The sequence below is a fragment of the Scyliorhinus canicula genome, chromosome 13 (genome assembly GCF_902713615.1).
Source record: "Scyliorhinus canicula chromosome 13, sScyCan1.1, whole genome shotgun sequence".
NCBI classification, from domain to species: Eukaryota; Metazoa; Chordata; class Chondrichthyes; order Carcharhiniformes; family Scyliorhinidae; genus Scyliorhinus; species Scyliorhinus canicula.
Window position 1 is genome coordinate 155,837,343 of NC_052158.1, and position 26,450 is coordinate 155,863,792.

Genomic DNA, 26,450 nt, shown 5'->3' on the forward strand with positions numbered 1-26,450 from the left:
TCAGCCACTGACAGGCAACATGCCTTTATTCGGAAAGTTGGATCCTTTTGGCCCTGCAGTGGGAGACTGGGCCCAATATGTAGAGCGGATGAAATACTTCCTTAGAGCAAACTATATAATTCCGGATGAAAAGCAACGGGTAATTTTGCTGACCATGTGTGAGCCAGCAGCCTTTGCCATTATGCGCAGTCTCACATTTCTGGAGGCACCGGACACGAAAACTTTCCAGGAATTGACGGACTTAGTAAAAGAGTACTATGACCCTGAGCCACCTCTGATCCTGCAAAGGTACCGGTTCTACTCAGCATTCCGAGACACTGGGGAGCCAGTTACAAACTTTTTAACAAGATTAAGGTGATTAGCAGCGGCGTGCGCATTTGGCCTGACACTAAATGAGATGCTCCGAGACCGCTTGGTATGTGGAATAAATAATTTACTAATACAGAAACGTCTGTTAACAGAGGCCAAGCTGGATTGCAAACAAGCATTGCAGCAGGCTTTGTCCTTGGAAAAAGCGGCAAACGGAGTGCATGAGTTACAGGGTCCTCTGATGGAGGTAGATGCCCATACAAGTGAAACTGAGTTAGGAACTACTGCTGGAGGATAGGGAACTGCATAGCCACCCTCAGGAATGACGCGGATGCTAAGTTAACCAGACCCACTCGCAGAATCCCTCCCAAGCAAGGGAAAATTAGGTCCAGACAGACGGCAGCCCCTGCAGCCTTTCGCCCGGCAAAATATTGTAGTTGTTGGTAGAGATCGGAGCCAGAAAGGGAAAATAGAATCTTAAAACCATCATCCTGGAGGAGGTCACGTAGGCCGGGGTGCAGGGGAATGCATACCCTCGAAGCCCCAACCACCTCCGACGAGGAACAACTAAATTGTGCAACGATGGTGAAATGAAAACCCATTAAATTATCCATAAGGTTGAATGGACGTCCCACACTGATGGAAGTCGACACTGGAGCAGCCGTATCAGTGATAGGGAAAACGGTATTCAATAAAATACGCACTGGACTCCAACCCTTATTCCTAATCAGGACCTCGGCAAAACGGAGGACATACACAGGGGAACCACTGAGAGTGTTGGGCACAACGCATGTAACTGTGGCTTAAGGAGAACAGGTTAGGCTGCCTTTAATGGCAGTGAAAGGTGTGGGGCCAAGCTTATTGGGACGAAACTCGCTAAAAGAGATCCAGCTGGATGGGTAAACATTTTCCGAAATAGCCGCCTGAGCCAACTCCTGTGCAAATACCCAAAGATTTTCCGAGAAGGGCTCGGAACAATAAAGGGAGCAAAGGCGACATTGCATGTAAATCCAGAGGTAGTCCAAAAATTCTACAAGGCCTGACCAGTATCCTTCGCATTAAGGTAGAAAGTCGATATGGAAATAAAACGATTAGAGTATGAGGGAATAATAAAACCGGTCCAGTTTGCAGAGTGGGTGGCACCCGTGGTACCTATCCTTAAGCCGGACGGCTCGGTCGCCTTTGTGGAGACTTCAAACAAACGATTAATTGCTACTCATAACTGGACAAATAGCCAATTCCTCAGATTGAGGATTTGTATGCAAAGCTGGCTGGAGGACTCCTATTCCCAAAGCAGGATATGAGCCACGCATATCTACAGCTGAAGCTGGACGAAGAGACCCAAAAATTCTCAACGATAAACACCCTGAAAGGCCTTTTTCAGTTTACAAGATTACCCTTCGGGGTATCGTCAGCTTGTGCGATATTCCAGAGGACAATGGAGAATATATTGCAAGGGCTAACACAAGTCGCCAGTTACCTGGACGACGTCCTCATTAGAGGTAAAACAAAGGCAGAACACCTGCAAAACCTGGAGGAAGTCCTTAGGAGGTTTTCAGCAGCAGGCGTGTACCTAAAGAGGGAGAAATGTGCTTTCCTAGCACCTCAAGTAACCTATCTGGGGTACAAGGTTGACAAATCAGGGCTACACCCTTTGGAGGATAGAGTGAGGGCGATTAAAGATGCCCCGGCCCCCACCACAATCCAGGCGTAAAGGTCTTTTTTAGGACTGGTGACATATTATGGAAAGTTCATACAGAACAGAGATTCCACCTTGGACCCCCTACACCAATTACTAAAAAAGGGGCAAGCCTGGGAGTGGTCCGCCCGCCAGGGGGTTTCAAGAAGATAAAAGAACAGCTTTCCTCAGAGAACATTTTGGCACACTACGGCCCCAGGAAAGAGTTGGTGCATACGTGCGACGCGTCTCCATATGGCGTTGGTGCAGTTTTGGCACACACAGGGCAAAACGGACAGGAAAGACCTATTGCGTTTGCTTCCAGGATGCTGGCAGCAGCAGAACGAAAGTACGCCCAAATCGAAAAGGAAGGACTGGCTGTGATCTTCACGGTGAAGAAATTACACCAATACTTGTACAGGCGGAAATTCACTATCATTACAGACCACAAGCTATTGTTGGGTTTGTTGAAAGAAGACAAAGCAATACCTCCAATGGCTTCGGCCCAGATCCAACTCTGGGCCCTACTACTGGCGGCATACCAGTATCAACTGGAGCATTGGCCAGGAACCCGGGTGGCAAACGGCGATGCTCTACGTGGGCTGCCATTACCGCACGCCATTAGGACCCAAAATAGAGGAAACGGTGATGACGTTACATTTCTGGGACACCCTTCCAGTGGCCGCAAAAAACATTCGTTTATGGACCCAGAGGGACCTGGTTTTATGAAAAATAAAGCACATGGTGCTAACTGGGGAAGACCGGTCCAGGCGGAATTCCACCCTTACTGGAGCAGAAGAGAGCAGATCACCGTGGAAGACGGGATCCTGCTATGGGGGGGCTCGAGTAATAGTTCCAAATCAAGGCCATCGAGTCATACTGGCCAAACTACATCATGGGCACCCTGGAGTCTCAAAAATGAAGATGCTGGCCAGAAGCTATGTCTGGTGGCCGGGCCTGGTAGGTCGGTGCCAAGAATGCCAACAACGGGCAGAAGGTGCCACCGGAAGCCCCGCTGCACCCATGGGAATGGCCGGGTAGACCATGGTCGCTACTTCATGCCGATTTTGCAGACCCGTTTATGGGGCATGCGTGGCCACAGACCTGGCAATTCTCCAGCTGTTTATATCGGGAAGGCGCTCGCGCCTCGCTGACGTTTTCGGCTGTAAAACCGGACACTTCTTCCGGACAGAGCCTCAAAATCAGAGAACCGAGCCCAAGGTCTTAATTGGCCTTAATAGACTTAAGCCCTGTGGCTGTCTTCATTTTTGTCACCAGATTTCCATTCTCCTTTTCTTTAAGACGCTGATACATTTTTGCAATGTACCACTTGTCACCTTAATCCCTCTCCGGTTACCCTGAGCAAGTTGCCGTTCTTCAACCAAGAGACCCTCCCATTGGGAAACTGATGATACCAGCTGTCATTCTAGTTTTATGCTGCGCCCAATTTCACTCGCTTTTGCGGAAAGCAATATTGAGCGGGGTGCAAAACCGACATCCTGCCAAATTCAATCCCTTATCCGCTTGGGGACCCGGGTTAAAATTACGCCTCAACATATAAACTGTGGATGACAAAATTGTTGAACTCCACCTTGCTCTCAATCATCATCCACACTGCCAGTCTTCCAGCTAGGGTCACTGGAGAGCAATCATAAAGAAGCTCCCAAGCTGATTTTCAGCCATGTATGGTATTGGCTCAGCCAATGTTTGTCTTAATCATCTGAACTGGAGCCAAACTTGTTTTCTTTTTTTTTGAAAAATATTTTATTGCAGGCATTGTCAAATATATAAACAACAAAGAAAAAAAAACAGAAGGCAACTGCGGCAACAGCAAACACCCTCCGAAATCTCCACCCCCCCCCCCCCCCCCACCCAATCCATTCCACCCCCCCCCCCCCCCACCCCCACCCACCAGTGCCTGCCCCCCATTTTTTAACTTTTAATCCAAACCCCCGGCTCAATTAGAAAATGAACCCCCCCTCCAATAACCGACTCACCCTGGACACTGCCATGTGGCCCCTGTGTACCACTGTGAACTGAATGAGACTTAATCTTGCACAAAATGAGGATACATTAGCCCTCTGTAAAGATCCACTCCACACGCCAGCCCCCAAAGTCCCACCCTCCCACCTACACCTGACCTCCTCCACCGGGACACTCTCTTCAACTGCTCCCCATAAATGGGCGGCACGGAAGCACAGTGGCTGGCACTGTTGCTTCACAGCTCAAGGGTCCCAGGTTCGATTCCTGGCTTGGGTCACTGTCTGCGCGGAGTCTGCACGTTCTCCCCGCGTCTGCGTGGGTTTCCTCCGGGTGCTCCGGGTTCCTCCCACAAGTGCCCAAAGACGTGCTGTTAGGTGAATTGGACATTCTGAATTCTCCCTGTGTACCCGAACAGGCGCCGGAATGTGGCGACTAGGGGCTTTTCACAGTAACTTCATTACAGTGTTAATGTAAGCCTACTTGTGACAATAAAGATTATTAATTATTATATGTCCGAGACCTTGCCCTCCCCTATTTCGTACTCGGACAGGAATTTGTTCTGCAGCGTTGGGGGTGACAGCGCTGGAAACAAAGGCACCTCCTTCCTCATAAAGTCCCTCACCTGCAGATACCTGAACCCATTCCCCTTCAGCAACTGGTACATCCCCTCCATCTCCTCCAAGTCTGCAAACTTCTCTCCAACAAATAAATCCCTAAAATATTCTATCCCCACCCGCCCCCGGAGCCCCACATTCAGCCCTGCTGGGGCAAACCTATTGTCGCAAATTGGCGCCCACAGGGGCATGCTTTCCTCTCTAAAATGCAGCCAGCAATAGGTCCACACATCAATGCTGAAGCCACCGCCGGGCGTGTGGATTACCTGGCCGGCGAGAACAGAAGGGGTCCCAACAATAGTGCTCTCAAACTGGCCCCTTTACACAAGGCCGCCTCCATCCGCACCCACATCGACCGCTCCTCCACCGCCCATTTCCTAACCATGGCAATGTGGAAGTGAAAATCGCTTATTGTCACAAGTAGGCTTCAAATGAAGTTACTGTGAAAAGCCCCTAGTCGCCACATTCCGGCGCCTGTTCGGGGAGGCTGTTACGGGAATTGAACCGTGCTGCTGGCTTGCCTTGGTCTGCTTTCAAAGCCAGCGATTAGCCCTGTGAGCTAAACAGCCCCTACAGATGATGAATGGCCGCCAGAAAAGAATCCAGGAGAAGCTGGAGGACTTGGAGAACAGGTCCAGGAGACAGAACTTGAGAATGGTCAGCCTCCCTGAGGGCAGTAGGGGATCGGATGCGAGGGCTTATGTGGCAAACATGTTGGAAACATTGATGGGAGCTGGGGCGTTTCCACCACCCCTGGAAGTGGATAGAGCGCATAGAGCCCTTGCGAAGAAGCCCAAAGCGAATGAGCCGCTGAGCTTATCATTTTTATCATTTTTAATGCTTCAGTAATTGTGTGCATTGTTCTGACATTTGTGGAAGAACTTGCAATAGGATTGATGAATTGAGTTTATCACAATTCAATGTTCTGATCTGGTCAGTAAATGAATGAACTTGCACCAATTAATTGTCTGTGTACTAGGAATATCGGAGCAGAAGGATGTCATTCCACACCTCAAGCATGTTCAGCTTTTAGGGCAGCATGGTGGCGCAGTGGGTTAGCCTGCTGCCTCACGGAGCCGAGGTCCCAGGTACGATCCCGGCTCTGGGTCACTGTCAGTGTGGAGTTTGCACATTCTCCCCGTGTTTGCGTGTGTTTCGCCCCCACAACCCAAAGATGTGCAGGGTAGGTGGATTGAACACGCTAAATTGACCCTTAATTGGAAAAAAAAAAATTGGGTACTCTAAATTTATTTTTTTTAAAAGCATGTTCAGCTTTTCAATTAGGTCATGGTTGACCTGTATCTCAATCTCATTGGCCAACCTAGGTCCCTTGTCTTATCTCACAATAATGTAATCAATCCCAGTTTTGAAATTGATCACGAGTCTCAGCAGCTTTTTGGAGAAGAGAATTCCAAATTTCCATTGCCCTTTGTGTGAAGAGGTGCTTACTGACATTACCCCCACGTACCTCATTGTCAGGAGGCTGGGAACTACAGCTCCCGGCATGCACTTGCCCAGACCAGGGGCAGGCTACGCATGTGCTGCACAGCGTTTTGGGAGTTTTTGGGGTGCTTGCATGAAGAGAATAAAATGATACGGCGCCAAAACCTGTATCGTGTGACTGGGAGCAGAGCGCCATAATCAGAAAGAGTCTCAGATGGGGATGGGGAGAGGTCCCTAAAGGGAGGGGGGAGGGGGGACATGTAGAGGTCCTGGCTAAGAAGAAAGAGGAGGAGAGAAGAAGGCTCTGAGCAGAATCAGAGCTGCGGTTGGTTACCCTTAATTGGGGAGGGTTCAGCAGAAGCCCTGCCAATCAAAGGAGGCAGAAGAAGGTAGGTAGGTGTTATAACCTGCCTGCTTACCACTGGCTGGGGACTAATGGCAATCCCACAATCCTGTGGGAGTATGAGCTTCCCCAATGAGATGGGCGGAGAAATCATTAGCAGACTCCCTGCATAAATAGAGCTGGCCAGTTTGGAACCAGCAGAGAGAGAGGAGTTAGCTGCAAGGGAAGTTGCTGCTGCTGCTGCTGCTGCTGCTGCTGCTGCTGCTGCTGCTGCTGCTGCTGCTGCTGCTGTGCTGCTGCTGCTGCTGCTGCTGCTGTTGCTGCTGCTGCTGCTGCTGCTGCTGCTGCTGTTGCTGCTGCTGCTGCTGCTTGCTGCTGTTGCTGCTGCTGCTGCTGCTGCTGCTGCTGCTGTTGCTGCTGCTGGCGGCTGGCGGCGGTGCTGCTGCTGCTGCGGCTGCTGCTGCTGCTGTTGCTGTTGCTGCTGCTGCTGCTGCTGTTGCTGCTGCTGCTGCTGCTGCTGTTGCTGTTGCTGCTGCTGCTGCTGCTGCTGTTGCTGCTGCTGCTGCTGCTGCTGCTGCTGCTGCTGATGCTGCTGATGCTGCTGCTGCTGATGCTGCTGATGTGGCTGCGGCTGCTGCTGCTGCTGCTCCTGCTGCTGCTGCTCCTGCTGCTGCTGCTGCTGCTGCTGCTGCTGTTGCTGCTGCTGCTGCTATTGCTGTTGCTGCTGCTGCTGCTGCTGCTGCTGCTGCTGTTGCTGCTGCTGCTGCTGCTGCTGCTGCTGCTGCTGCTGCTGCTGATTGCTGCTGATGCTGCTGCTGCTGATGCTGCTGATGTGCTGCTGCTGCTGCTGCTGCTGCTGCTGCTGCTGCTGCTGCTCCTGCTGCTGCTGCTGCGGCTGCTGCTGCGGCTGCTGCTGCTGCTGCTCCTGCTGCTGCTGCTCCTGCTGCTGCTGCTGCTGTTGTATTGTATTGTATTTTATTGTATTTGTAAATGTTATTGTAAATAAATGTTATTTCTTTGCATCCTGAAATCTCATGCTGGATTCTTCATGGCCCTCACAAAACTGGCGACGAGGGTTAAAGTGAATAGCTGTCTACACTGCTGAAGCCACTTCCCTGGATATTTGTTGGATACAGGTTGGAAGTTGTTTTCTATTACACCATGCCTCTGTACATTTGGACGTTTGGATGTTTTTGATGCTGCGCTGGAAAGCTGGAACCAGTGCGCACAACGGATGCGTTACTATTTCCGGGCAAACAATATCACCGAAAACGAGCGCCAGGTGGTCATATTGCTCACCGCCTGCGGCCCGCATACGTTTGGGGTGATTAGGTACGTACATACCCAGCTGCGCCGGACACCAAAACGTTTGATGAACTTGTGAACTTAGTGGGGCAACATTTTAACCCAACCCCATCCACGATAGTCCAACGTTACCGGTTTAATACTGAGAGGACCCCAGGAGAATCCCTTGCCGAGTTTCTATCCAGGCTATGCAGGATTGCGGAGTACTGTGACTATGGTGATACCTTGTCAGAAATGTTACGCGACTGTTTGGTTTGCGGTATTAACAATGCGGCAACCCAGAGAAAGTTGTTAGCTGAGCCAACATTGACTTTTTAACAGGCCATTCAAATAGTATTCTCCTGAGAGAGGGCAGAACAAGGAGTGCAGGAGCTACAGGGAATGGAGGTGCAGCCTTGGGGCGCAACCCCTTCCGTCCAAAAGCGTCCCCCTGCACCCCTGCGGTACCTTGGGCGAGGTGACGTCCGAATTGATGCCAGTGGCCGTTGGACATTCCTCCCCGAAGGGAGCCTTCTCCAGAACCAATGGATGAGGAGCCATGTCCCTGTCAGACTTGTAGACGCCGACGCCGTCGTGGACGTCGGTCCTGGGGGCGCCAGAGGCGCCATCGTTCCGACAGAAACTGGGGCCAGCCCAGGGGCCGTACCTTTCATTTGGATGAACCTGCGGCAACTACTCCCGATGATGTGGAGACGGAGGACGACTGCCTGCAGCTGCATTGTGTGGCAGCTCCCCGTGTGGCCCCCATTAAAGTGACAGTACGGGTCAATGGTCACCCGCTTGAGATGGAGTTGGACACTGGTGCAGCGGTCTCCATGATCGCCCAGAGGACATTCGACTGCATCAAGCAGGGTATACAGACCCTTACATTAACCGACACACAGGCCAGGTTGGCCACCTACACGGGGGAACCATTGGACATTGCAGGAACTACGATGACCCCTATTGCTTATGGATGCCAGGAGGGGCGTTTCCCACTTATCGTGGTGCGCGGCCATGAGTCCAGCCTGTTGGGTCGGGACTGGTTGCGCCATTTGCGGCTGCAGTGGCAGCACATCCTCCAAACAGTTTCTGGAGGGTTGACTGAGGTGCTAGGACGATACCCAGATGTATTCCAGCCCAGTTTGGGGAAAATAAAAGGGGCTGTAGCCCGTATCCACGTCGAACCAGGAGCCATGCTGCGCTATTTCCGGGCGCGCCCGGTGCCTTGCGCCTTGCTCGAGAAGGTAGAAGGGGAGCTCACTCACTTGGAGACTTTGGATATCATCAGGCCCGTCTGTTTCGCTGACTGGGCAGCACCAATTGTACCTGTAATGAAGCCAGATGCCACAGTTCGCTTGTGCGGCGACTATAAACTTACAGTGAATACGGCTTCCCGACTCGATCGATGCCCAATGCCTCGCATAGAGGATCTCTACACAAAGCTTGCAGGCGGACTCTCGTTCACAAAATTAGATATGAGTCACGCCTACCTACAGTTGGAGCTGGACCCTGCCTCCCGGCCATATGTCACGATTAATACACACCGGGGCCTGTATGAATATACATGTTTGCGTTATGGAGGGCATTTTGAGAGGTTTACTCCGTGTTGCTGTCTACTTAGATGACGTTTTGATCACTGGGACGTCGGAGCAGGAACATTTGGAGGCTGTCCTGAGACGCTTTTTGGAGGCTGGAGTCCGTTTACCTCGCACAAAGTGCATCTTTCAGGTGAAGGAAGTAGTCTACCTGGGTTATCGGGTGGACCGCGAAGGTTTGCACCCCGTCGCAGAGAAGGTGCGCGCAATTCAACAGGCCCCCGCCCGGACTGACTCTTCGTTCGTTTCTCGGCCTCGTAAACTATTACAGAAAGTTCCTCCCCAATCTGGCAACTACACTGGCCCCGTTGCACCTTCTGCTAAAGAAAAATCACACCTGGGTTTAGGGTCAGCCGCAAGAAACCGCTTTCCGGCGTGTAAAACAACAATTGTCGTTGTCTGGGTTACTAACCCACTGTGATCCTGGAAAGTCTTTGCTCATCACATGTGATGCATCCCCGTATGGTATTGGGGCCGTCCTGTCCCACAAGATGGAGAACGGGGCCGAGCGGCCGATAGCTTTCGCCTCCCGCACATTGAAGTCAGTGGAAAAGAAGTACGTGCAGATCGAGAAGGAGGGCCTGGCAGTGGTCTTTGCGGTGTATGGCCGCCTCTTCAATATCGTGACTGATCATAAGCCTCTGTTGGGACTTTTCAGAGAGGATAAGCCAATACCGCCCATTGCTTCCGCACGAATCCAGCGCTGGGCTTTGTTGCTCGCTGCATACGAGTATTCTCTGGAGCACAAACCAGGGACCCAGATAGGGAATGCCGACGCACTGAGCTGATTGCCTTTATCGACCGGCCCCATGTCGACCCCCACGACCGGTGAGGTGGTTGCAACCCTAAATTTTATGGACACCTTGCCTGTCACGGCATCACAGATCCGTGAGTGGACCCAGACGGAGCCAGTCCTGTCAAAGGTTCGGCACATAGTCCTGTATGGTGGGCAGCACAGACAGCTCCCAGGCGAGTTGCGGGCATTTTCCTCCAAGCTGTCCGAATTCAGCGTGGAAGACAACATCCTTTTGTGGGGGACGCGTGTGGTCGTCCCGGAAAAAGGACAGGAGCTGATCCTAAGACTTGCACAATGGGCATCCAGGTGTGACCAAAATGAAAATGTTGGCCCAGAGTTATGTCTGGTGGCCAGGTCTCGACACCAACATTGAGAAGGTGGCCCAAAACTGCTCCATTTGCCAGGAGCATCAGAAGCTTCCGTCGGCCGTGCCCCTACATCACTGGGAATGGCCAGAGGGGCCTTGGGCGCCCTTGTATGTTGATTTTGCCGGCCCTTTTCAAGGATCCATGTTCCTGCTATTAATCGACGCCCAGTCTAAATGGCTAGAGGTGCATAAGATGGGAGGCACAACGTCCTGCGCAACAATCGAGAAGATGCGTTTGTCTTTCAGTACGCATGGCCTCCCCGAGGTGCTGGTCACGGACAACGGCACTCTGTTCACAAGTGAGGAGTTTGCGAGGTTCATGAAGATGAACGGCATACGCCATATCCGCACTGCCCCATACCACCCGGGTTCAAATGGGTTGGCGGAGCGCGCAGTGCAGACATTCAACTGAGGCCCCAAGAAGCAATCTTCCGGGTCAATGGACACGAGACTGGCTCGGTTTTTGTTTTCCTATAGGACCACCCACCATGCGGTGACTGGGGTAGCTCCCACAGAACTCCTAATGGGCCCGGAGACTTCGCACCCGCCTTAGCATGGTTTTCCCGGACATTGGCGCAAAAGTACACCGCACACAAGAGCGGCAGGGACATGGTTTTTCTCGGCATCGGCCGATTCGGCAGTTTGCGCCCGGTGACCCAGCGTTAGTTTGGACTTTTGCTGGTGGTGCCCAGTTGGTCCCTGGCGTAATCTTTCGCCAAACGGGCCCTATCTCTTTCCAGGTGCAAGCCCAGGGTCGTCTCCAGCGCAAACATGTAGACCACGTTCGGTCCAGAAGACTATTCCTTCCAAAGATCCCCGCCCCAGGAGCTCATTTCTACAGCCGCAGAGACCAGACACAATGGAAAGTATTCCTCACAATCTTCCTCTGGTGCCTCACTCAAAGCCTGCGCAGGTCGTGACAGAACCGCGTGGCGATAAAGACGCCAAGATGACGGAGGCAGCAGACTCTGACTCCGAGATGGAGACACAAGACACCTCAGAGGGGGAACCTCGGGCCCACGGGCCGTGGATGGACAACCGTTACGCCATTCATCACGGAAGCACCGGTCTCCGTTTCGTTACACGCCGCCCGATCCAGCGCCTCGTGCAAATGGGGTCCGGCCTGCGGCAAAACAAGTCCGACGCCCTCCTTCGCCAGGGTCTTTGGTGGATTCCTTGGACTTTGGGGGGGGAGGGATGTTATAACCTGCCTGCTTATCATTGGCTGGGGACTAATGGCAATCCCACAATCCTGTGGGAGTATGAGGTTCCCCAATGAGGGGGGGCGGATAAATCATTAGCAGACTCCCTGCATAAATAAAGCTGGCCAATTTGGAACCAGCAGAGAGAGAGAGGTGAGCAGCAAGGGAAGTTGCTGCTGTTGTGTATATATATATGTTATTGTAAATAAATGTTATTTCTTTGTATCCTGAAGACTCATGCTGGATTCTTTGTGGCCCTCACAAAAGTAGGTGTCCCATGCTGCGGGCCATTGGGGTAAAGGTACTCCTTTGGAGCAATGGTTTTCTGCTCGGCAAGTTAAATATCTGGGGTTGTGCTTGTAAGTTAGTGCTGGAATGCAGATTCAGGAATCGAGGGGACCGGAGTCTTTGAGAAGCAAATTGAAATCCTGTGAAGTGGGCCATCATTAAGGCCATTCGGAATAGAGCGACGCTTGGAGAGAATTCCCAGGAAAGATCTTCAAAGGAAACGACTGGAAACCCTCAGGAGAGAGACAGAGTTTCACTGAGATTGGTTGACTTACAGTGTTTATTGACACCTTGGTAAGTGTTGAGAAATCCGTGGAATCTGTCTTGGTCGTAATTGCCACATATTGTGCAATGTGCTGTGTTGTAACAGTTTGCCTGTCATTTCACATGTACATCATAGTAATCATGAATGATAGAGAGTAAGATAGATATGCAGATTGCTTTATCTTTCTGACCTTTTATGACACCCTTGTCAGGAACAAAGGTCAGGAACTGCAAGTCCCAAAATTCTTCAGGAGTCGGCTGCGCATGTACAGGTCGAGTGCAGACTGCCCTACGCAGTTCAACATCTTCACATTCTACCGGCCCTGTGTGCCAGGGACAGGAGAAAAAAGAAGGGCGTGAAAACCTGGGTCAGATAACACAGCGCTGAGCTCCAGAATCAAAAGATGCAACAAACAGAGGGACAAGGGAGGAGGGGGGAACAGGGAAAGGCCCCAAAAGAGTGTCCCAGGTAAGGGCAAAGACAGGGGACATAAATAGATTCCAGTTAAGTTAAGAAAAAGAGCATCAGAGAATAATAATAATAATCACTTATTGTCACAAGTAGGCTTCAATGAAGTTACTGTGAAAAGCCCCCAGTCGCCACATTCCGGCGCCTGTTCAGAGAGGCCGGTACGGGAATTGAACCCGTGCTGCTGGTCTTGTTCTGCATTACAAGCCAGCTGTTTAGCCCACTGTGCTAAACCAGCCCCCATTAGAGAAACCAGTTCCTATTAGAAAAAGGGCTGTAGGGAGCAGACTTTAAATGAGCAAATGTTTTGAATCTCAAACCGTGGCTGCTTTAAATAAAGAATTACAAATGGATTGTTCCAAAAATTAGGGTGTCTAATCCAGAACAATAGATTCTTCAAATCTTCAAATCGAACTTTATCAATGCAACCTGGCCTCTTTTTCAGTTGTGGTTCATTAACACTCTTGTCTCAGAGTTCGAAACCTCACTCTTGTCTCAGAGTCCGAAACCTATGGGTGTGGTCTTCCCAAAAGGGAACAAAGTCCCCAAGTGAGCGCGTTTAGCCACGTGTTTCCTGGTACTTGCAGTGCCGAGAATCATGCGACTATTCAACACTACTCATGTAGCATAAGGGGCGAAGGCCACTCATAGCCCATTTTTTACACCAGTGAGCTCTGCTCGCTGGAACTCCCCGTTGTAGCGAGAGATTGGGATCCCGATCTCCGAGGCCCACTTAAACAAATCCCCACCTCGCCGCGCTCGAACACAACATGGGGGGGGGGGGGGGTTTCCCTGGCACCCGCACCTCCCCAAACACCCACATCGGGTAACACCAGCCTGATCACGCGTGTGCAGAAATGCCAGCCTGGCCCCTGCCAGCTGGCTGTGCCACCTTGGCACTTTGGTAGTGCATCCTGGTGGCACAGTCAGGGTACCCATGTGGCAACAGCAATGCCAAGGTACCACCCTGCCTAAAGGGAATGCAGCTGCGGTCGCCTTGGCGACCCCCATGTGGTAGTCACCACTGATGTATTATACTGTATATATTATATATATATAGGTTTTACGGTAAGGCCCGTGTACTACAGGTATGGGGGTAGATCCCTGCCTGCTGGCTCCGCCCAGTAGGCGGAGTATAAATATGTGTGCTCTCCATACAGCAGCCATTTCGTCAGCTGCTGTAGGAGGCCACAGATCTCTGTGTAATAAAGCCTCGATTACATCCTACTCACGTCTCATCGTAATTGATAGTGGATCACCCCATGAGGGCCGTTCCATCTCATTCCCGAAACAAACGGCGCTCGCCCGAGATCCCCGAGGTGACGGGATTGAACCCCAAAGCCTCAGGTACGCTAGAGGGAGGCTTACGCCCTCGCTCTAATACGCAGATTTGCTAAAAGGTGATGATGTTGAATCTCGCGAGGTGTTGCGGGCTGGTGGATCCCACAGTAATCAATCTGATAATCAATCCCACATTATAGGCCCCATACCGGCTATTACAGATAGGACCCTGATTTTAATCCTAATCTGAAAGTTGTCACTCCAACGGTACAGCACTCCCTCGGCACTCCACTGGATAGTCAGCCTTTGGTTTTTGCACTCAATCCCTGGATTTGGACCGGAACGTGAAACCTTGCGACAGCAGGCACAAGAACTGCCACATGATCAAAAGGTTAAGGTTCATCCTGTTCGCTTCAAGTCATCAGAATCCGGAAGTCTTCGTGCATGAATCACAAAAAGGCTATTGAGCAGGTACAGATTTGGAAAGCAAACAGATTGTTATCATTTCTTGTGAGGAGAATTGATTACAAAAGTAGGGATGTTATGCTTCAGTTGTACTGGGCATTGGTGAGACCACACCTGGAGTATTGTGCACAGTACTGGTCTCCTTATTTACGGAAAGGGGGAAACGCGTTGGAAGCAGTTCAGAGAAGGTTTACTGGACTAATAGCAGGAATGGGTGAGTTGTCTTATGAGGAAAGGTTGTAGAGGTTAGGTTTGTATCCGCTGGAATTTAGAAGTTTAATAACATAAGAACTAGGAGCAGGAATGGGCCATTCAGCCCCTCGAGTCTGCTCCGCTATTCAATACGATCATGGCTGATCTCCTCTCGGCCTCAGCACTTTCCTGCCCGTCCTCCATAACCCTTCAACCCATGACTGATTAAAAATCTGTCTATCTCCTCCTTAAAATTACCCAAAGTCCCGGCATCCACCTCACTCTGGGGCAGCGAATTCCACAGATTCACAATGGGAGAAGTAATTTCTCCTCATTTCTGTTTTAAATCTGATACCCCTTACCCTAAAACAATGGGACGGGATTCTCCGCGAACCGGTGGGGCGGGCAACTCCGGCGCGAAGGTGTGGCGTGAACCACTCCGGCGTCGGGCCGCCCCGAAGGTGTGGAATCTTCCGCACCTTCAGGGACTAGGCCGGTGCCGGAGTGGTTTGCGCCGCACCGGCCGGCGCAGAAGGGCCTCCGCAGGCCGGCGCGAATTGGCGCATGCATGGGAGCACCAGCGTGTGCTGGCGCCATCCCAGCGCATGCACAGGAAGTTCATCTCCGCATTGACCATCGCGGACAGTTACAACGGCCGACGCGGAGGAATAGAGTGCCCCCAGGACACAGGCCCGCTCTTTGGCCGGGTGGGCTCCGATCGCGGGCCAGGACATCAAGGGGGCAGCCCCCGGGGCCAGAACCCCCGACGGCCCCCCAAGGAAGCTGGAGGACACCCGCGGACCAGGTCCCGCCGGTAAGTACCTGTTGTAATTTACGCCAGCGGGACCGACCGTAAACAGGTGGCCACTCGGCCCATCGCGGGCCGGAGAATCGCCGAGGGAGCCGCTGCCGGCGGCCGCTGACCGACGAAGCGCGATTCGCGCCCCTGCCAAATTCCCGGCGCCGGAGAATTTGGCAGTCGGCAGGGGCGGGATTCACGCCCCCCCCCCCCCCCCCCCCACCCCCGACGATTCTTGACACGGCAAGGATTCGGAGAATCCTGCCCATGACCTCTCGTTCTAGATTGTCCCACAAGAGGAAGCATCTTTGTCAATACCTTTTATCGTCTTATACACCACAATTAGATCTCCTCTCATTCTTGTGAACTCGAGAGAGTATTGGGGCAGCCACTTGTGACAATAAAGATTATTATTATTATTATAATTGTAGGCCGCAACTGCTCAATCTCTCTTCATTGATCAAAACTTTAAGATTCTGAGGGGTATTGCCCGGGTGGGTGTTGAGAGGGGGCGGGATTCTCTGATCCTGAGGCTGTGTTGACACCATCAACATGCCCCCAGGAGCAGCGATTCCGAGACCCTCAGTAGGCCAGCAAGGCACTGGAGTGCCCCACGCCGCTTCAGCTGCCGATACCAGCGTCAAATGGGTGCCACGGGTCTGAGAATGCGCGTTGCGACCGGCGTCAATGTACAGTGCGAAGGCTCCCTTTGCTGTGCCAGCCGCGACGCAACATGGCGTTAGGGCTACAGGGGCCAGCACGGAGCAAAACAGGCCCCCAGCTCGACAGGCCAGCCTGCCGATCGGTTGGCCCCGATCGTGGACCAGGACACAGCGGAGGCCCCCCCCCGGTTTCGGACCCCCCCCCTCCCCCAAGGATGGATGCATGCCGCGATCCTGCCGGGTTCGGGCCCCCCCCCCCTCCCCCAGATGGATGCACGGCGCGATCCTGCCGGGTTCGGACCCCCCCCCTCCCCCAGATGGATGCACGGCGCGATCCTGCCGGGTTCGGACCCCCCCCTCCCCCAAGGATGGATGCACGCCGCGATCCTGCCGGGTTCGGGCCCCCCCCCTCCCCCAGATGGATGCACGGCGCGATCCTGCCGGGTTCGGACCCCCCACCCTCCCCCGGGTGGATGCACGGCGCGATCCTGCCGGGTTCGGACCCCCCCCCCTCCCCCGGATGGATGCACGGCACGATCCCGCCGGGTAAGACCACACGTGGACAACGCTGGCGAGACTCGGATTTTTTGTGCAGCTGCTCAGCACATCCCGGGCGGAGAATCACCGTGTGGGGGGGCTGCATAGAGCTGCCCCCGACCGGCGCCGCACCGGCGCCAATGGTGTTGATTCTCCGCTCTCCGGAGAATCGGCGGACCGGCATCACGGTGGCGTTGCACGATTAACGCCCAGCCCGGCGATTCTCCGGCCCGGCGAGGGCTGAGAGAATCCCACCCAGGATGTTTCCTCGTGTCAGAGAATCTTGAACTAGGGGTCATTTTTTAAAAATAAGGAGTCCCTCATTTAAAACAGAGATGAGAATCATTTTTTCTCCTGGATTTTTGGAACCGTTTTCCTCAAAAAGTAGTGGAGTATCTGGGTGGAATTTCCCCCCCTGGTTTTTCAGATGCCAGGCTCTGGTTGATAAGTGGAGCGTATCTCTGCAGATGCTCTGTCGAGTTTTCAGGCAAGATCTCGAGCCACTCCAACAAAACAAAGAGACACCGTGGTTTATGCAGTGTGGGGCCTGATAGGGCCAACAATACCTGCTCCGTAGAGATCGGGTGCCAACTTGATGGGTGCACTGATCAGAACTGAGGTCGCACTTCATTTCCCCCCCCCCCCAAGCCACAAAGGTAACGGGGGCCCCCCCCCCCCCCCCCCCCCCCCCACCGCAAAATTATCAGGGGCTCCCAAACACCCCCGACAACGACACAATTTTCAAGGGCCCTTCCTCCCCACCTCCACCTCACAACCACCATGGCTGTATCACTAGTGCTCCACCGCACACGGCTACATCCCCTCCATCAATGCCGGGTTCCTCCACCTCATTGCCAGATCCCCCCATCACTCCCAAGTCCCTTGCTTCAAAGGCCTTGGCGCTCTCCGCCCACACCACAGATAACGAGAACATCCCCTGTGGGCTTTCCAGAGGTCCTGCCCTGGAACTGGCCCGGCACAGCTCAGCACAGGCTGACACTAGTCAGGTTGGCACAACCTGGCAGTGCTGGGGCAGTGCCAGGGCACTGCCTGGGCATGTCCCCCTCCCTCCAGGGGCTGTACCTATCTTGGCACCTTGGTGGAATCTCCTCGACCGTTTATTGTCTTCATAAAGTTGTTGCGAATGTCGCCAATATGACTTCACATTGGCGAAGTTTGAATATTCAGGGCCAAGTATCTGCTATTTGTGATTTTTATCAATGACTTGGAGGAGGGGGCTGAAGGGTGGGTCAGTAAATTTGCTGATGACACCAAGATTGGTGGAGTAGTGGATGAGGTGGAGGGCTGTTGTAGGCTGCAAAGGGACATTGATAGGATGCAGAGCTGGGCCGAAAAATGTCAGATGTAGTTCAACCCTGATAAGTGCGAGGTGATTCATTTTGGTAGAAAAAATTTGAATGCGGATTACAGGGTCATCGGCAGGGTTCTGAGGAATGTGGAGGAACAGAGAGATCTTGGGGTTCATGTCCACAGATCTCTGAAGGTTACCACTCAAGTGGATAGAGCCTTGAAGAAGGCCTACAGTGTGTTAGCATTTATTAACAGGGGGCTTGAGTTTAAGAGCAGCGGGGTTATGCTGCAACTGTACGTGACCCTGGTGAGACCACGTTTGGAGTATTGTGTGCAGTTCTGGTCACCTCATTATAGGAAGGATGTGGAAGCATTGGAAAGGGTACAAAGGAGATTTACCAGGATGCTGCCTGGTTTGCAGGATAGGCCTTATGAGAAAAGGTTGAGGGAGCTAGGGTTTTTCTCTTTGGAGCGGAGGAGGATGAGAGGCGACTTAATAGAGGTTCATAAGATGATGAGGGGGATAGATAGAGTAGACGTTCAGAGACTATTTCCTCAGGTGGATGTAGCTGTTACAAGGGGGCATAACTATAAGATTCAGGGTGGGAGATATAGGAGGGATATCCGAGGTAGGTTCTTTACTCAGAGAGTGGTTAGGGTGTGGAATGGACTGCCTGCTGTGATAGTGGAGTCGGACACTTTAGGGACTTTCAAGCGGTTATTGGAGAGGCACATGGAGCACACCAGAATGACAGGGAATGGGATAGCTTGATCTTGGTTTCAGACAATGCTCGGCACAACATCGAGGGCCGAAGGGCCTGTTCTGTGCTGTACTGTTCTATGTTCTATGTTCTAAGTAGGCCCGTCAATAACATGGAGATTCATTAAAATGTATGTAAATGAGGTCCCCGCCCTTTCGGGGTGCTCATTACATCACTAGCGAGGGATGGGGAAAATTAGGAAACGCGATCTCGCCGGATCGTGGTGAAGGTATGCGCGAAATCATCCCCTTCGTATATTTTTGAGGCAGAAATTTATATAGATTCTTGATTAATAAGGCGTTAAAAGGTTAAATGGGGTGGGCAAGAATGCGGGTTTGAGGTTACAGTCAGGTCAATCATGATCTTATTGAATGGCAGAGTAGGCTCGAGGGGCCGAGTGGCCTACTCCTGCTCCTAATTCATATGTTTGTTTGATCCAATAACAATGGAGTTGTTAACTAATCACCGTGATCAATCTCCATCAGCAGACACAAAAAGAAGGCGAGGAAAACCCCCAGTAGGGAAGAGGGTTGTGAACCACAGGCCATATGTCACCTCTTCTTCCTAATACTGTTGCTCGTTCTGAGTTAGTGTGTTTAACACTCCTCCAACAGAGGAAGTGTGCTTAACACTCGCTTGGCTCTGTTTCTCGTTTCTATGCTCCAGGTGCCGTAAGAGACACCGTCAGGGCCGGCTCAAGGCACCGGCAACTCGGGCAGTCGCCCGGGGCGCCATGTGCTCGGGGGCGCCAGAGACTCGGGTCCCGCGCATGCGCAGTTGGGCCGGTGCCAACCAGCGCATGCGCGGTGGCCGCCCGCCTCCAGGGCGGCCCCCCGACTCGGTCCGCCCCCCTGCTCAGTCCCCCCCGCCCCGCCCTCGGGTCCGCCCCCCCTTCGGGTCCGCCCCCCGCGTCCGCCCCCCCGCGTGTCCGCCCCCCCGCCCCCCCCCTCGGGTCCGCCCCCCCCACCCCTCCTCGGCCTCGCCCCCCCCCGCCCCCCCGGCCCCGCCCCCCCTCGCCCCCCCCACTCGGCCCCGCCCCCCCCTCGGCCCCGCCCCCCGCCCCCCCCTCGGCCCCGCCCCCCCCCAAGGGTGCCGAAGTTCAGCTTGCCCGGGGCGCCAGCAACCCTAGAGCCGGCGCTGGACACCGTCACAAGTATCAAGGTCAAGTTCAAAGCAATAAAGCTATACACCAATTAGTAAGTCCAAAACAATTAGAGTTTATTATAAAACAAATATAATAACACTCATGCACACGCTAAAGACTAACTTACTTCTACCATTAAACGACTAATACATATCTAAGAAGGAACCGGCAAGGTCAGGGAACAAGGCCTTCATTCCGTTCTGGTCTGTAACTTCTTGTTACTACTGGTCGGCACGGGTATAAGTAATGCCTGGGTCAAGGTAGTGATCGTCGTTTGGCACTTACTTATCGATGGCTGCTGCTCGACGGCTGGTGTAAAAGACAGGATTCTGGAGGCTGGAGGCTGGAGTCGGAGGCCGGAGACAGGGGACTGAACCATGTGCGGAACCTCTCTTTTATAGGTCACAGGGGGTCCGTGCCCCTTGGGGCGGGCTTCCTCACCTGCTGGGGATCGATTGGGCCTTTTCCCAATCGATATGATTTGAACCCCCCTATCCTAGGGCCGTTCCTTGATGGCTGGGGCGGTTCTTAGGACTCATTGTCCTGGTTTCGCGGGCTCCATCGTGTCTGCTTCTCTATTGAAAGTATCGATTGATACTTGAGTGTATCTATTGTGTCCGGGACTGTCCCGGTATCACCTCATTAGTATGTAAACTGTTTTCCCATTAACAGCGCTGCCTGAACTCTGCAGCTGTCGAGAAACCGGTTTTTGCAAGTGTCTCAATGCTGAAAGCTTCTGCCAGCTGTTTGCTTTTGACCATGTCCGTTTTTCCCTGTATTCTTTGCAGTCTTCCATTTTGTGTTACTGGTGCCCATCTTAGATGGCTACACTACACACTCCACTCACCATATATCATGGCTCAAATTAATCAGATCTTCCAAATTTTATTTTCTGAAACCAATCTATCCAATGGACACAATACATTTAGCCTTTGGAGGACCTTTATGATATTTCTCATTCAAGGGTGGATCTGTACTATTAGCACAGATGATGATCCTTACATTAATAATTTACATAATGTTTTACAAACAAAAGTCTAGAATTTACAAAGTCGAATGTTGGCATTCGATTGATCTGACTTTCAGTGTCCGGTTCTGTGTATGGGCCAGGGTTTAGAGAACCCCAAAGCGTATCATGGAGTTCACTTGACCCACAACTTTTAATAGATTGTGGTATGGGGAGCACACGGCCCACTCTACAGGTGTGGTAGAGCAGAAATGGAAAAGTATTTTTTAAAGGAATACAATGTTTATTCTATGAATTCAAGTTAACCCTTTTAAAACATACAGAGAACATCTTAGCAACCATCAATTCAAATCAACCCCCAAAGAATACAACACCAAGTAATCCTTTAAGCTTTCCTTTTAACATCCATAAAACTTAAAACAACTTTTACCAGAAGCACATCAGGTTAAAGTCACTACTGTTATTAGTTTTAAATCACCAGGATCGATTTACAGTTTTTATATTACAGAGAGAGACTCTAATACACCTTCTGGCTGTGACTGCAGCTATCCAGCTCTGAAAACAAAACTAAAGCACACCCTGCAGCAGACAGTCTAAAACAAAAGTAAAAAGCTGACACAGCCCGGCTCCACCCACTCTCTGACATCACTGCAGTAATAAACACCCATTTCTTAAAGGTACTCTCACATGACACATGTAACGCAAGCATTCAGCTGCTGATTGCTTGTAATAATTTAAAGATTTTTAACTTTTGTTTCATTTGGAAAGTTTGTCTGAACATTATTCGGAAGGAGATCTCAAATCAAGTGTTTAGGATGGTCAGACCTGAGTCTGGCTCTTGACCCTTCTCCTTCAATAAGACCTGCTCAATGCATTCACATAATTTATTGATAGCAATTCACTTTCCATGTACATTTCACTGATCCTATAAATTATGAAACAGTGAGGTGATGAAGAACATCAGGAAACATCCCTTAAACGTGCCTTCCAATTCTAGAGATTAAGCACTGGATTTTGATTAAAGATCCATCAATCATTATTGTAACTGGCTATGAATGGAGGACCCTGTGATCAATCTCCATTCCAAGTGTGACAGGAATGCGAAAACAGTTGATCAATCCGGGAGTTAGAAGTAAAATTCACCCCTTAGCTCCTGTTTTTGGCATGCGTTTAATGCCTTGATAGTTTGAGGAAGAATGATGCAACCTGGCTGTAGTCAATGACTGCAAATTTGTGACTCATTGAAGAACATCAGCATTATAAAGAGTCGTAGAATCTTTACAGTGCAGAAGGAGGCTGTTCAATCCATCGGGTCTGCACTGACCCTCTGAAAGAACACTCTACCTAGGCAGACTCCCCTGCAACCCCACCTAAAGTTTGGACACTAAGAGACAATTCAGCATGTCCAATCCTCCTAATCTGCACATCTTTGGATTATGGGAGGAAACTGGAGCACCCGGAGGAAACCTACGCAGACACGGGGAGAAAGTGGGCAGCACGGTAGCATGGTGGTTAGCATAAATGCTTCACAGCTCCAGGGTCCCAGGTTCGGTTCCCGGTTGGGTCACTGTCTGTGCGGAGTCTGCACGTCCTCCCTGTGTGTGCATGGGTTTCCTCCGGGTGCTCCGGTTTCCTCCCACAGTCCAAAGATGTGCGGGTTAGGTGGATTGGCCATGCTAAATTGCCCGTAGTGTCCTAAAAAGTAAGGTTAAGGGGGGTTGTTGGGTTACAGGTATAGGGTGGATACATGGGTTTGAGTAGGGTGATCATTGCTCGGCACAACATCGAGGGCCGAAGGGCCTGTTCTGTGCTGTACTGTTCTATGTTCTATGTTCCACACAGTCACCCAAGGCTGGAATTGAACCCGGGTTCTGGAGCTGTGAGGCAGCAATGTAGCCACCTAAGATGGACACTGGGCTAACAAGATGGAGAATTGCTAAGACTGCAGGGAAAAAGCAGTTTAGCCAAGACAAGCAGTCTGCAAAGACTGATTAGCATTTTGCAAGCAGCAAAACTAGTTTCTGGCCAGGTGGAAGATCTCAACCAAAGGTGTTAATAGCAAAACGCTTTGCATATTAATGAGGCAATCCAGATCTGGGCACACACAATGGCAACATTTGGGTTTTGAATAGATACTTTAAGTGGATGTCCAGACAGAGCGGCACCAGAAATATCCACCATAGAGACCGCCCCCTCCATCGAGGAGAGACCCTCACATTGGGGGAATTCAAAAGATATCGATTGGGATCTGATCCAATCGATACCTGAAGGTGAAACCCCGCCCCAAAAAAGGCACGGACATTGGGGCCCTATAAAGATAGACCCCCACACATGGTCCTGTCTGTTGTTTTTGTGCTCCGGCTTTGACTTCGACCCAGAACTTCAACTTGTATCCTGACTCCAGCCGTTGAGCACCAGCCGCCGAACCGTAAGTGACAATACGACGCTCGCTACGCGAACCAGCCCCACTAGACCCCCAGCGACCAGCACACTCTCTGAAGGTTACAGACCAAGATCGAAACGAGGGCCTCGCTCCCTGACCTTGCCTGTTCCTGTTTAGTTAAGTATTCTGATTGCTTAGTTTAGTTGTAGCTTAGTCCCTTAGCGTGTGCATGCGTATTTATTATATTTGTAATAATAAATACTAATCGTTTGGAACTTACTAATCGGTGTATCGTTTTATTACTTTGAACCTGACCTTGGAATATTTGTGAGGTGTTATACGACACCTGGTGACTCCCGAGCTGAAAATACACACACAGAGCCTAGCAGTGTTAAGCACACGGCCTTTAAACGGAGGCGTGTTAATACACTCCAATAAACGCGAATTACACTCAAGTAAAACGTGCAACAGCAATGACACCAAAACAAAGCAAAGGTGGTGATATTAAGGTGTGTTACTCAATGAGTACTAACGTGGAGATGCTGGTGTTGGACTGGGGTGGGCACAGTAAGAAGCCTTACTACACCAGATTTATTTGGCATCACTAGCTTTCGGAGCACAGCTCCTTCATCTCTATGAGTGTTCCCGTACAGATGGAGGATTTTTACTCGGGTTTGGTCCTGGCACATGCTGTACAATTGTTTTTGGTGGGAGTAATGAGTTGGGAACGGGCATCAATTCCAATGTCAGCATCAATGGATTGTGCGAGATGGTGGGAGAGTCCTCCAGTCCAACTATTGAAATTTCTCACCAGGATGGAGAAGGGACAGAGAAGAGACATTCCCAACCCCGACCAGACTGTGTGACTCTTGTCATGTTTGAGCACCAATTCCGATATGAGGGAGGGGACATTCAGAAAGGATTCTTGGTCCTGACCACTGTCCAGCTACTCTTACTGTGAGTGTGTATGTGGTGACAATGGGATCAGATTTGGCTGTGATGTATGGGCCCAGTCCCTCCTCTCTATCCCCCCATCTCCAACCTGCTTACTGCTCCCCCTGTATCATTTCTCAGCCATGAGCAGTGATGCATATAAAAGCAAAATACTGTGGCAGCTGCAAGTCTAAAAGTAAAACAGAAAATGCTGGATAAACTCAGCAGGTCTGCCAGCACCTGTGGAGAGCGAAACACGGGTAACGTTTCGTGTCAGTACGACCCAAGGTCCGTGTGAGTTTATCCAGAATTTTTTGTTTTATTGTGGTGTTACATATCTTTGCCAGACAATTAAACAGCAAATGACAAAGCAAAAAAAGTCAACTTACCTTTTCCTTAATGTTGTGGCTTTCAAAAACTGCACTTCGACTATCAGTGGCAGTAGGAAAATTAAGCGTGCCATGATCAACATATTCCCAATCTGATCCAGGCATGCAGTTTCATGCCCGCCTGCTGCACCTACTCTGTGGGAATGACTATGTCTGCTGAAGTTGCTGAATATATAACAGCAATAGATCAAGTGGTAATAAAATGGGAAAATCCCTCAATCACCAATCAATTTATCAGCAGAATATCTAACCTTTGACCTGCTAACTGGCAAAGGACCATTTCCAACTGTTTCAGGAAGTGTTTCACTCCATTTGGGACACAGTTTTCCTGATGCACTTTTAATATAACCATGACATGCATAAGAATTAGGAGCAGGAGCCTCTCGAGGCTGCTCCGCCATTCAATAAGATCGGAGCTGATCTGATTGTAACCTCAACCCCACACTCCCGCCTGTCCCCGACAACACTTCAACCCCCTGTTTATCAAGAATCTAGCTAGCTCTGCATTAAAGTTATTCAAGGATTCTGCTTCCACCACCTTTTGAGGAAATGAGTAAAAAAAACTCACGATCCTCTGAGAAAAAACATTTCGCCTCATTCTTTCATGATTTGGGGGACCCTCAATTTTTAAACAGTGGCTCCTTCTACTAGATTCTCCCACCAAGAGGTGAAACTTCTCCTGCTCTTCTTCAAAATAGTGCTTTGGTATTTTTTACATCCGCTTCTGAGGGCAATCAGAGGCCGTAGTTTCACAATTCATCTGAAAGACAGTGGGCAGTATTCTCCCGTCCCCCACCACGTGTTTCTCAGTGGCAGGTAGGCCCTTCTCGAGTGGTGGGATTCCCTACTCCACCACCTATCAATGGGATTTCCCATTGAAACCACCCACCGGAAAATCCATGGGCGGATGTGCGCTACCGACGAAAAAACAGAATCCCAATGGCAGGAGATTAAACATTTCTATTGTTATCCTTTCAGAATAATAATAATAATAAACCTCACAAGTAGGCTTACATCAACACTGCAATGAAATTACCGTGAAAAGCCCCTAGTTGCCACACTCCGGAGCCTGTTCGGGTACACCAAGGGAGAATTCAGAATGTCCAATTCACCTAACAAGCACGACTTCTGGGACTTGTGGGAGGAAACCGGAGCACCCGGAGGAAACCCACACAGACACGGGGAGAACATGCAGTCTCGCCGGGAATTCAACCCGGATCCCTGGCGCTGTGAAGCAACAGTGCTAACCACTGTGCTACTGTTCTGCCAAAACAGACGTACTGTCTGTAGCCACCTGGGGTGGCCACTGCCCAACACAGAATGGAAGATTACAAAGAATGCAGGGAAAATGGACATGTTGCAAAAGCAAGCAGCTTGCAAAAGCGCTTGTGTATTCTGACTGCTGCAGAAACCAGACAGCACTGTGAAAGAAAACAAGTTAGCATACTAATGAGGCGATACCAGGTGATTCCCAGGTACAATGGAAACAAGTTAACTCAAATCGCTACAGTGAATAGAAGGCCAGACTTCTCGGCGCCAAGAGAAGTCCAAAACAATAAGCCCCAAGAACCGCCCAGTGATCGAGGGACTGCCCCGTTATTGGGGAATTCAAATCAATCGATTGGGAAGAGACCCAATCGATTGCGAGAGTATAGAGGGTCCGCCCAGGTGGGCGCGAGACCCTGGGAGAGGTATAAGACAGAGATCCCGACCTCAGCTCTCTCTCTCTGCCAGCCTCTCCTTGACCAGCCAGCCCTCCCAGCAGAACACCGTTGCAGCAGAAGAACCTTGAGAAGGAGAGGCCTGGACAGCAGCCGCCATCACATAAGTGTCATACAACACACGCTACGAGAGTAGACACTCCTGACCCCCTTTAGTCCATAACTACTGGAAACCTGCGGACCCAGTGCAGAGCAACAGACCATTGATCCCTGATCCGGCAGTTCCCTTATCCAGATAAGTATTTGGCCTATTAGTGGTAGGATTAG

General features: G+C 51.1%; 1 protein-coding gene across 1 annotated transcript in view; it reads right to left on the reverse strand.

Annotated features, from left to right (window-relative positions):
- The window catches only part of LOC119975669 (IgGFc-binding protein-like), a 140,148-nt gene extending 115,334 nt beyond the window's left edge, over window positions 1-24,814 (reverse strand). Inside the window, 2 exon segments of the mRNA XM_038815451.1 lie at window positions 24,463-24,627; window positions 24,714-24,814. Of these exon segments, the coding sequence (XP_038671379.1) occupies window positions 24,463-24,627; window positions 24,714-24,814 (266 nt within the window).
- Between the last annotated feature and the right edge of the window lie 1,636 nt (window positions 24,815-26,450).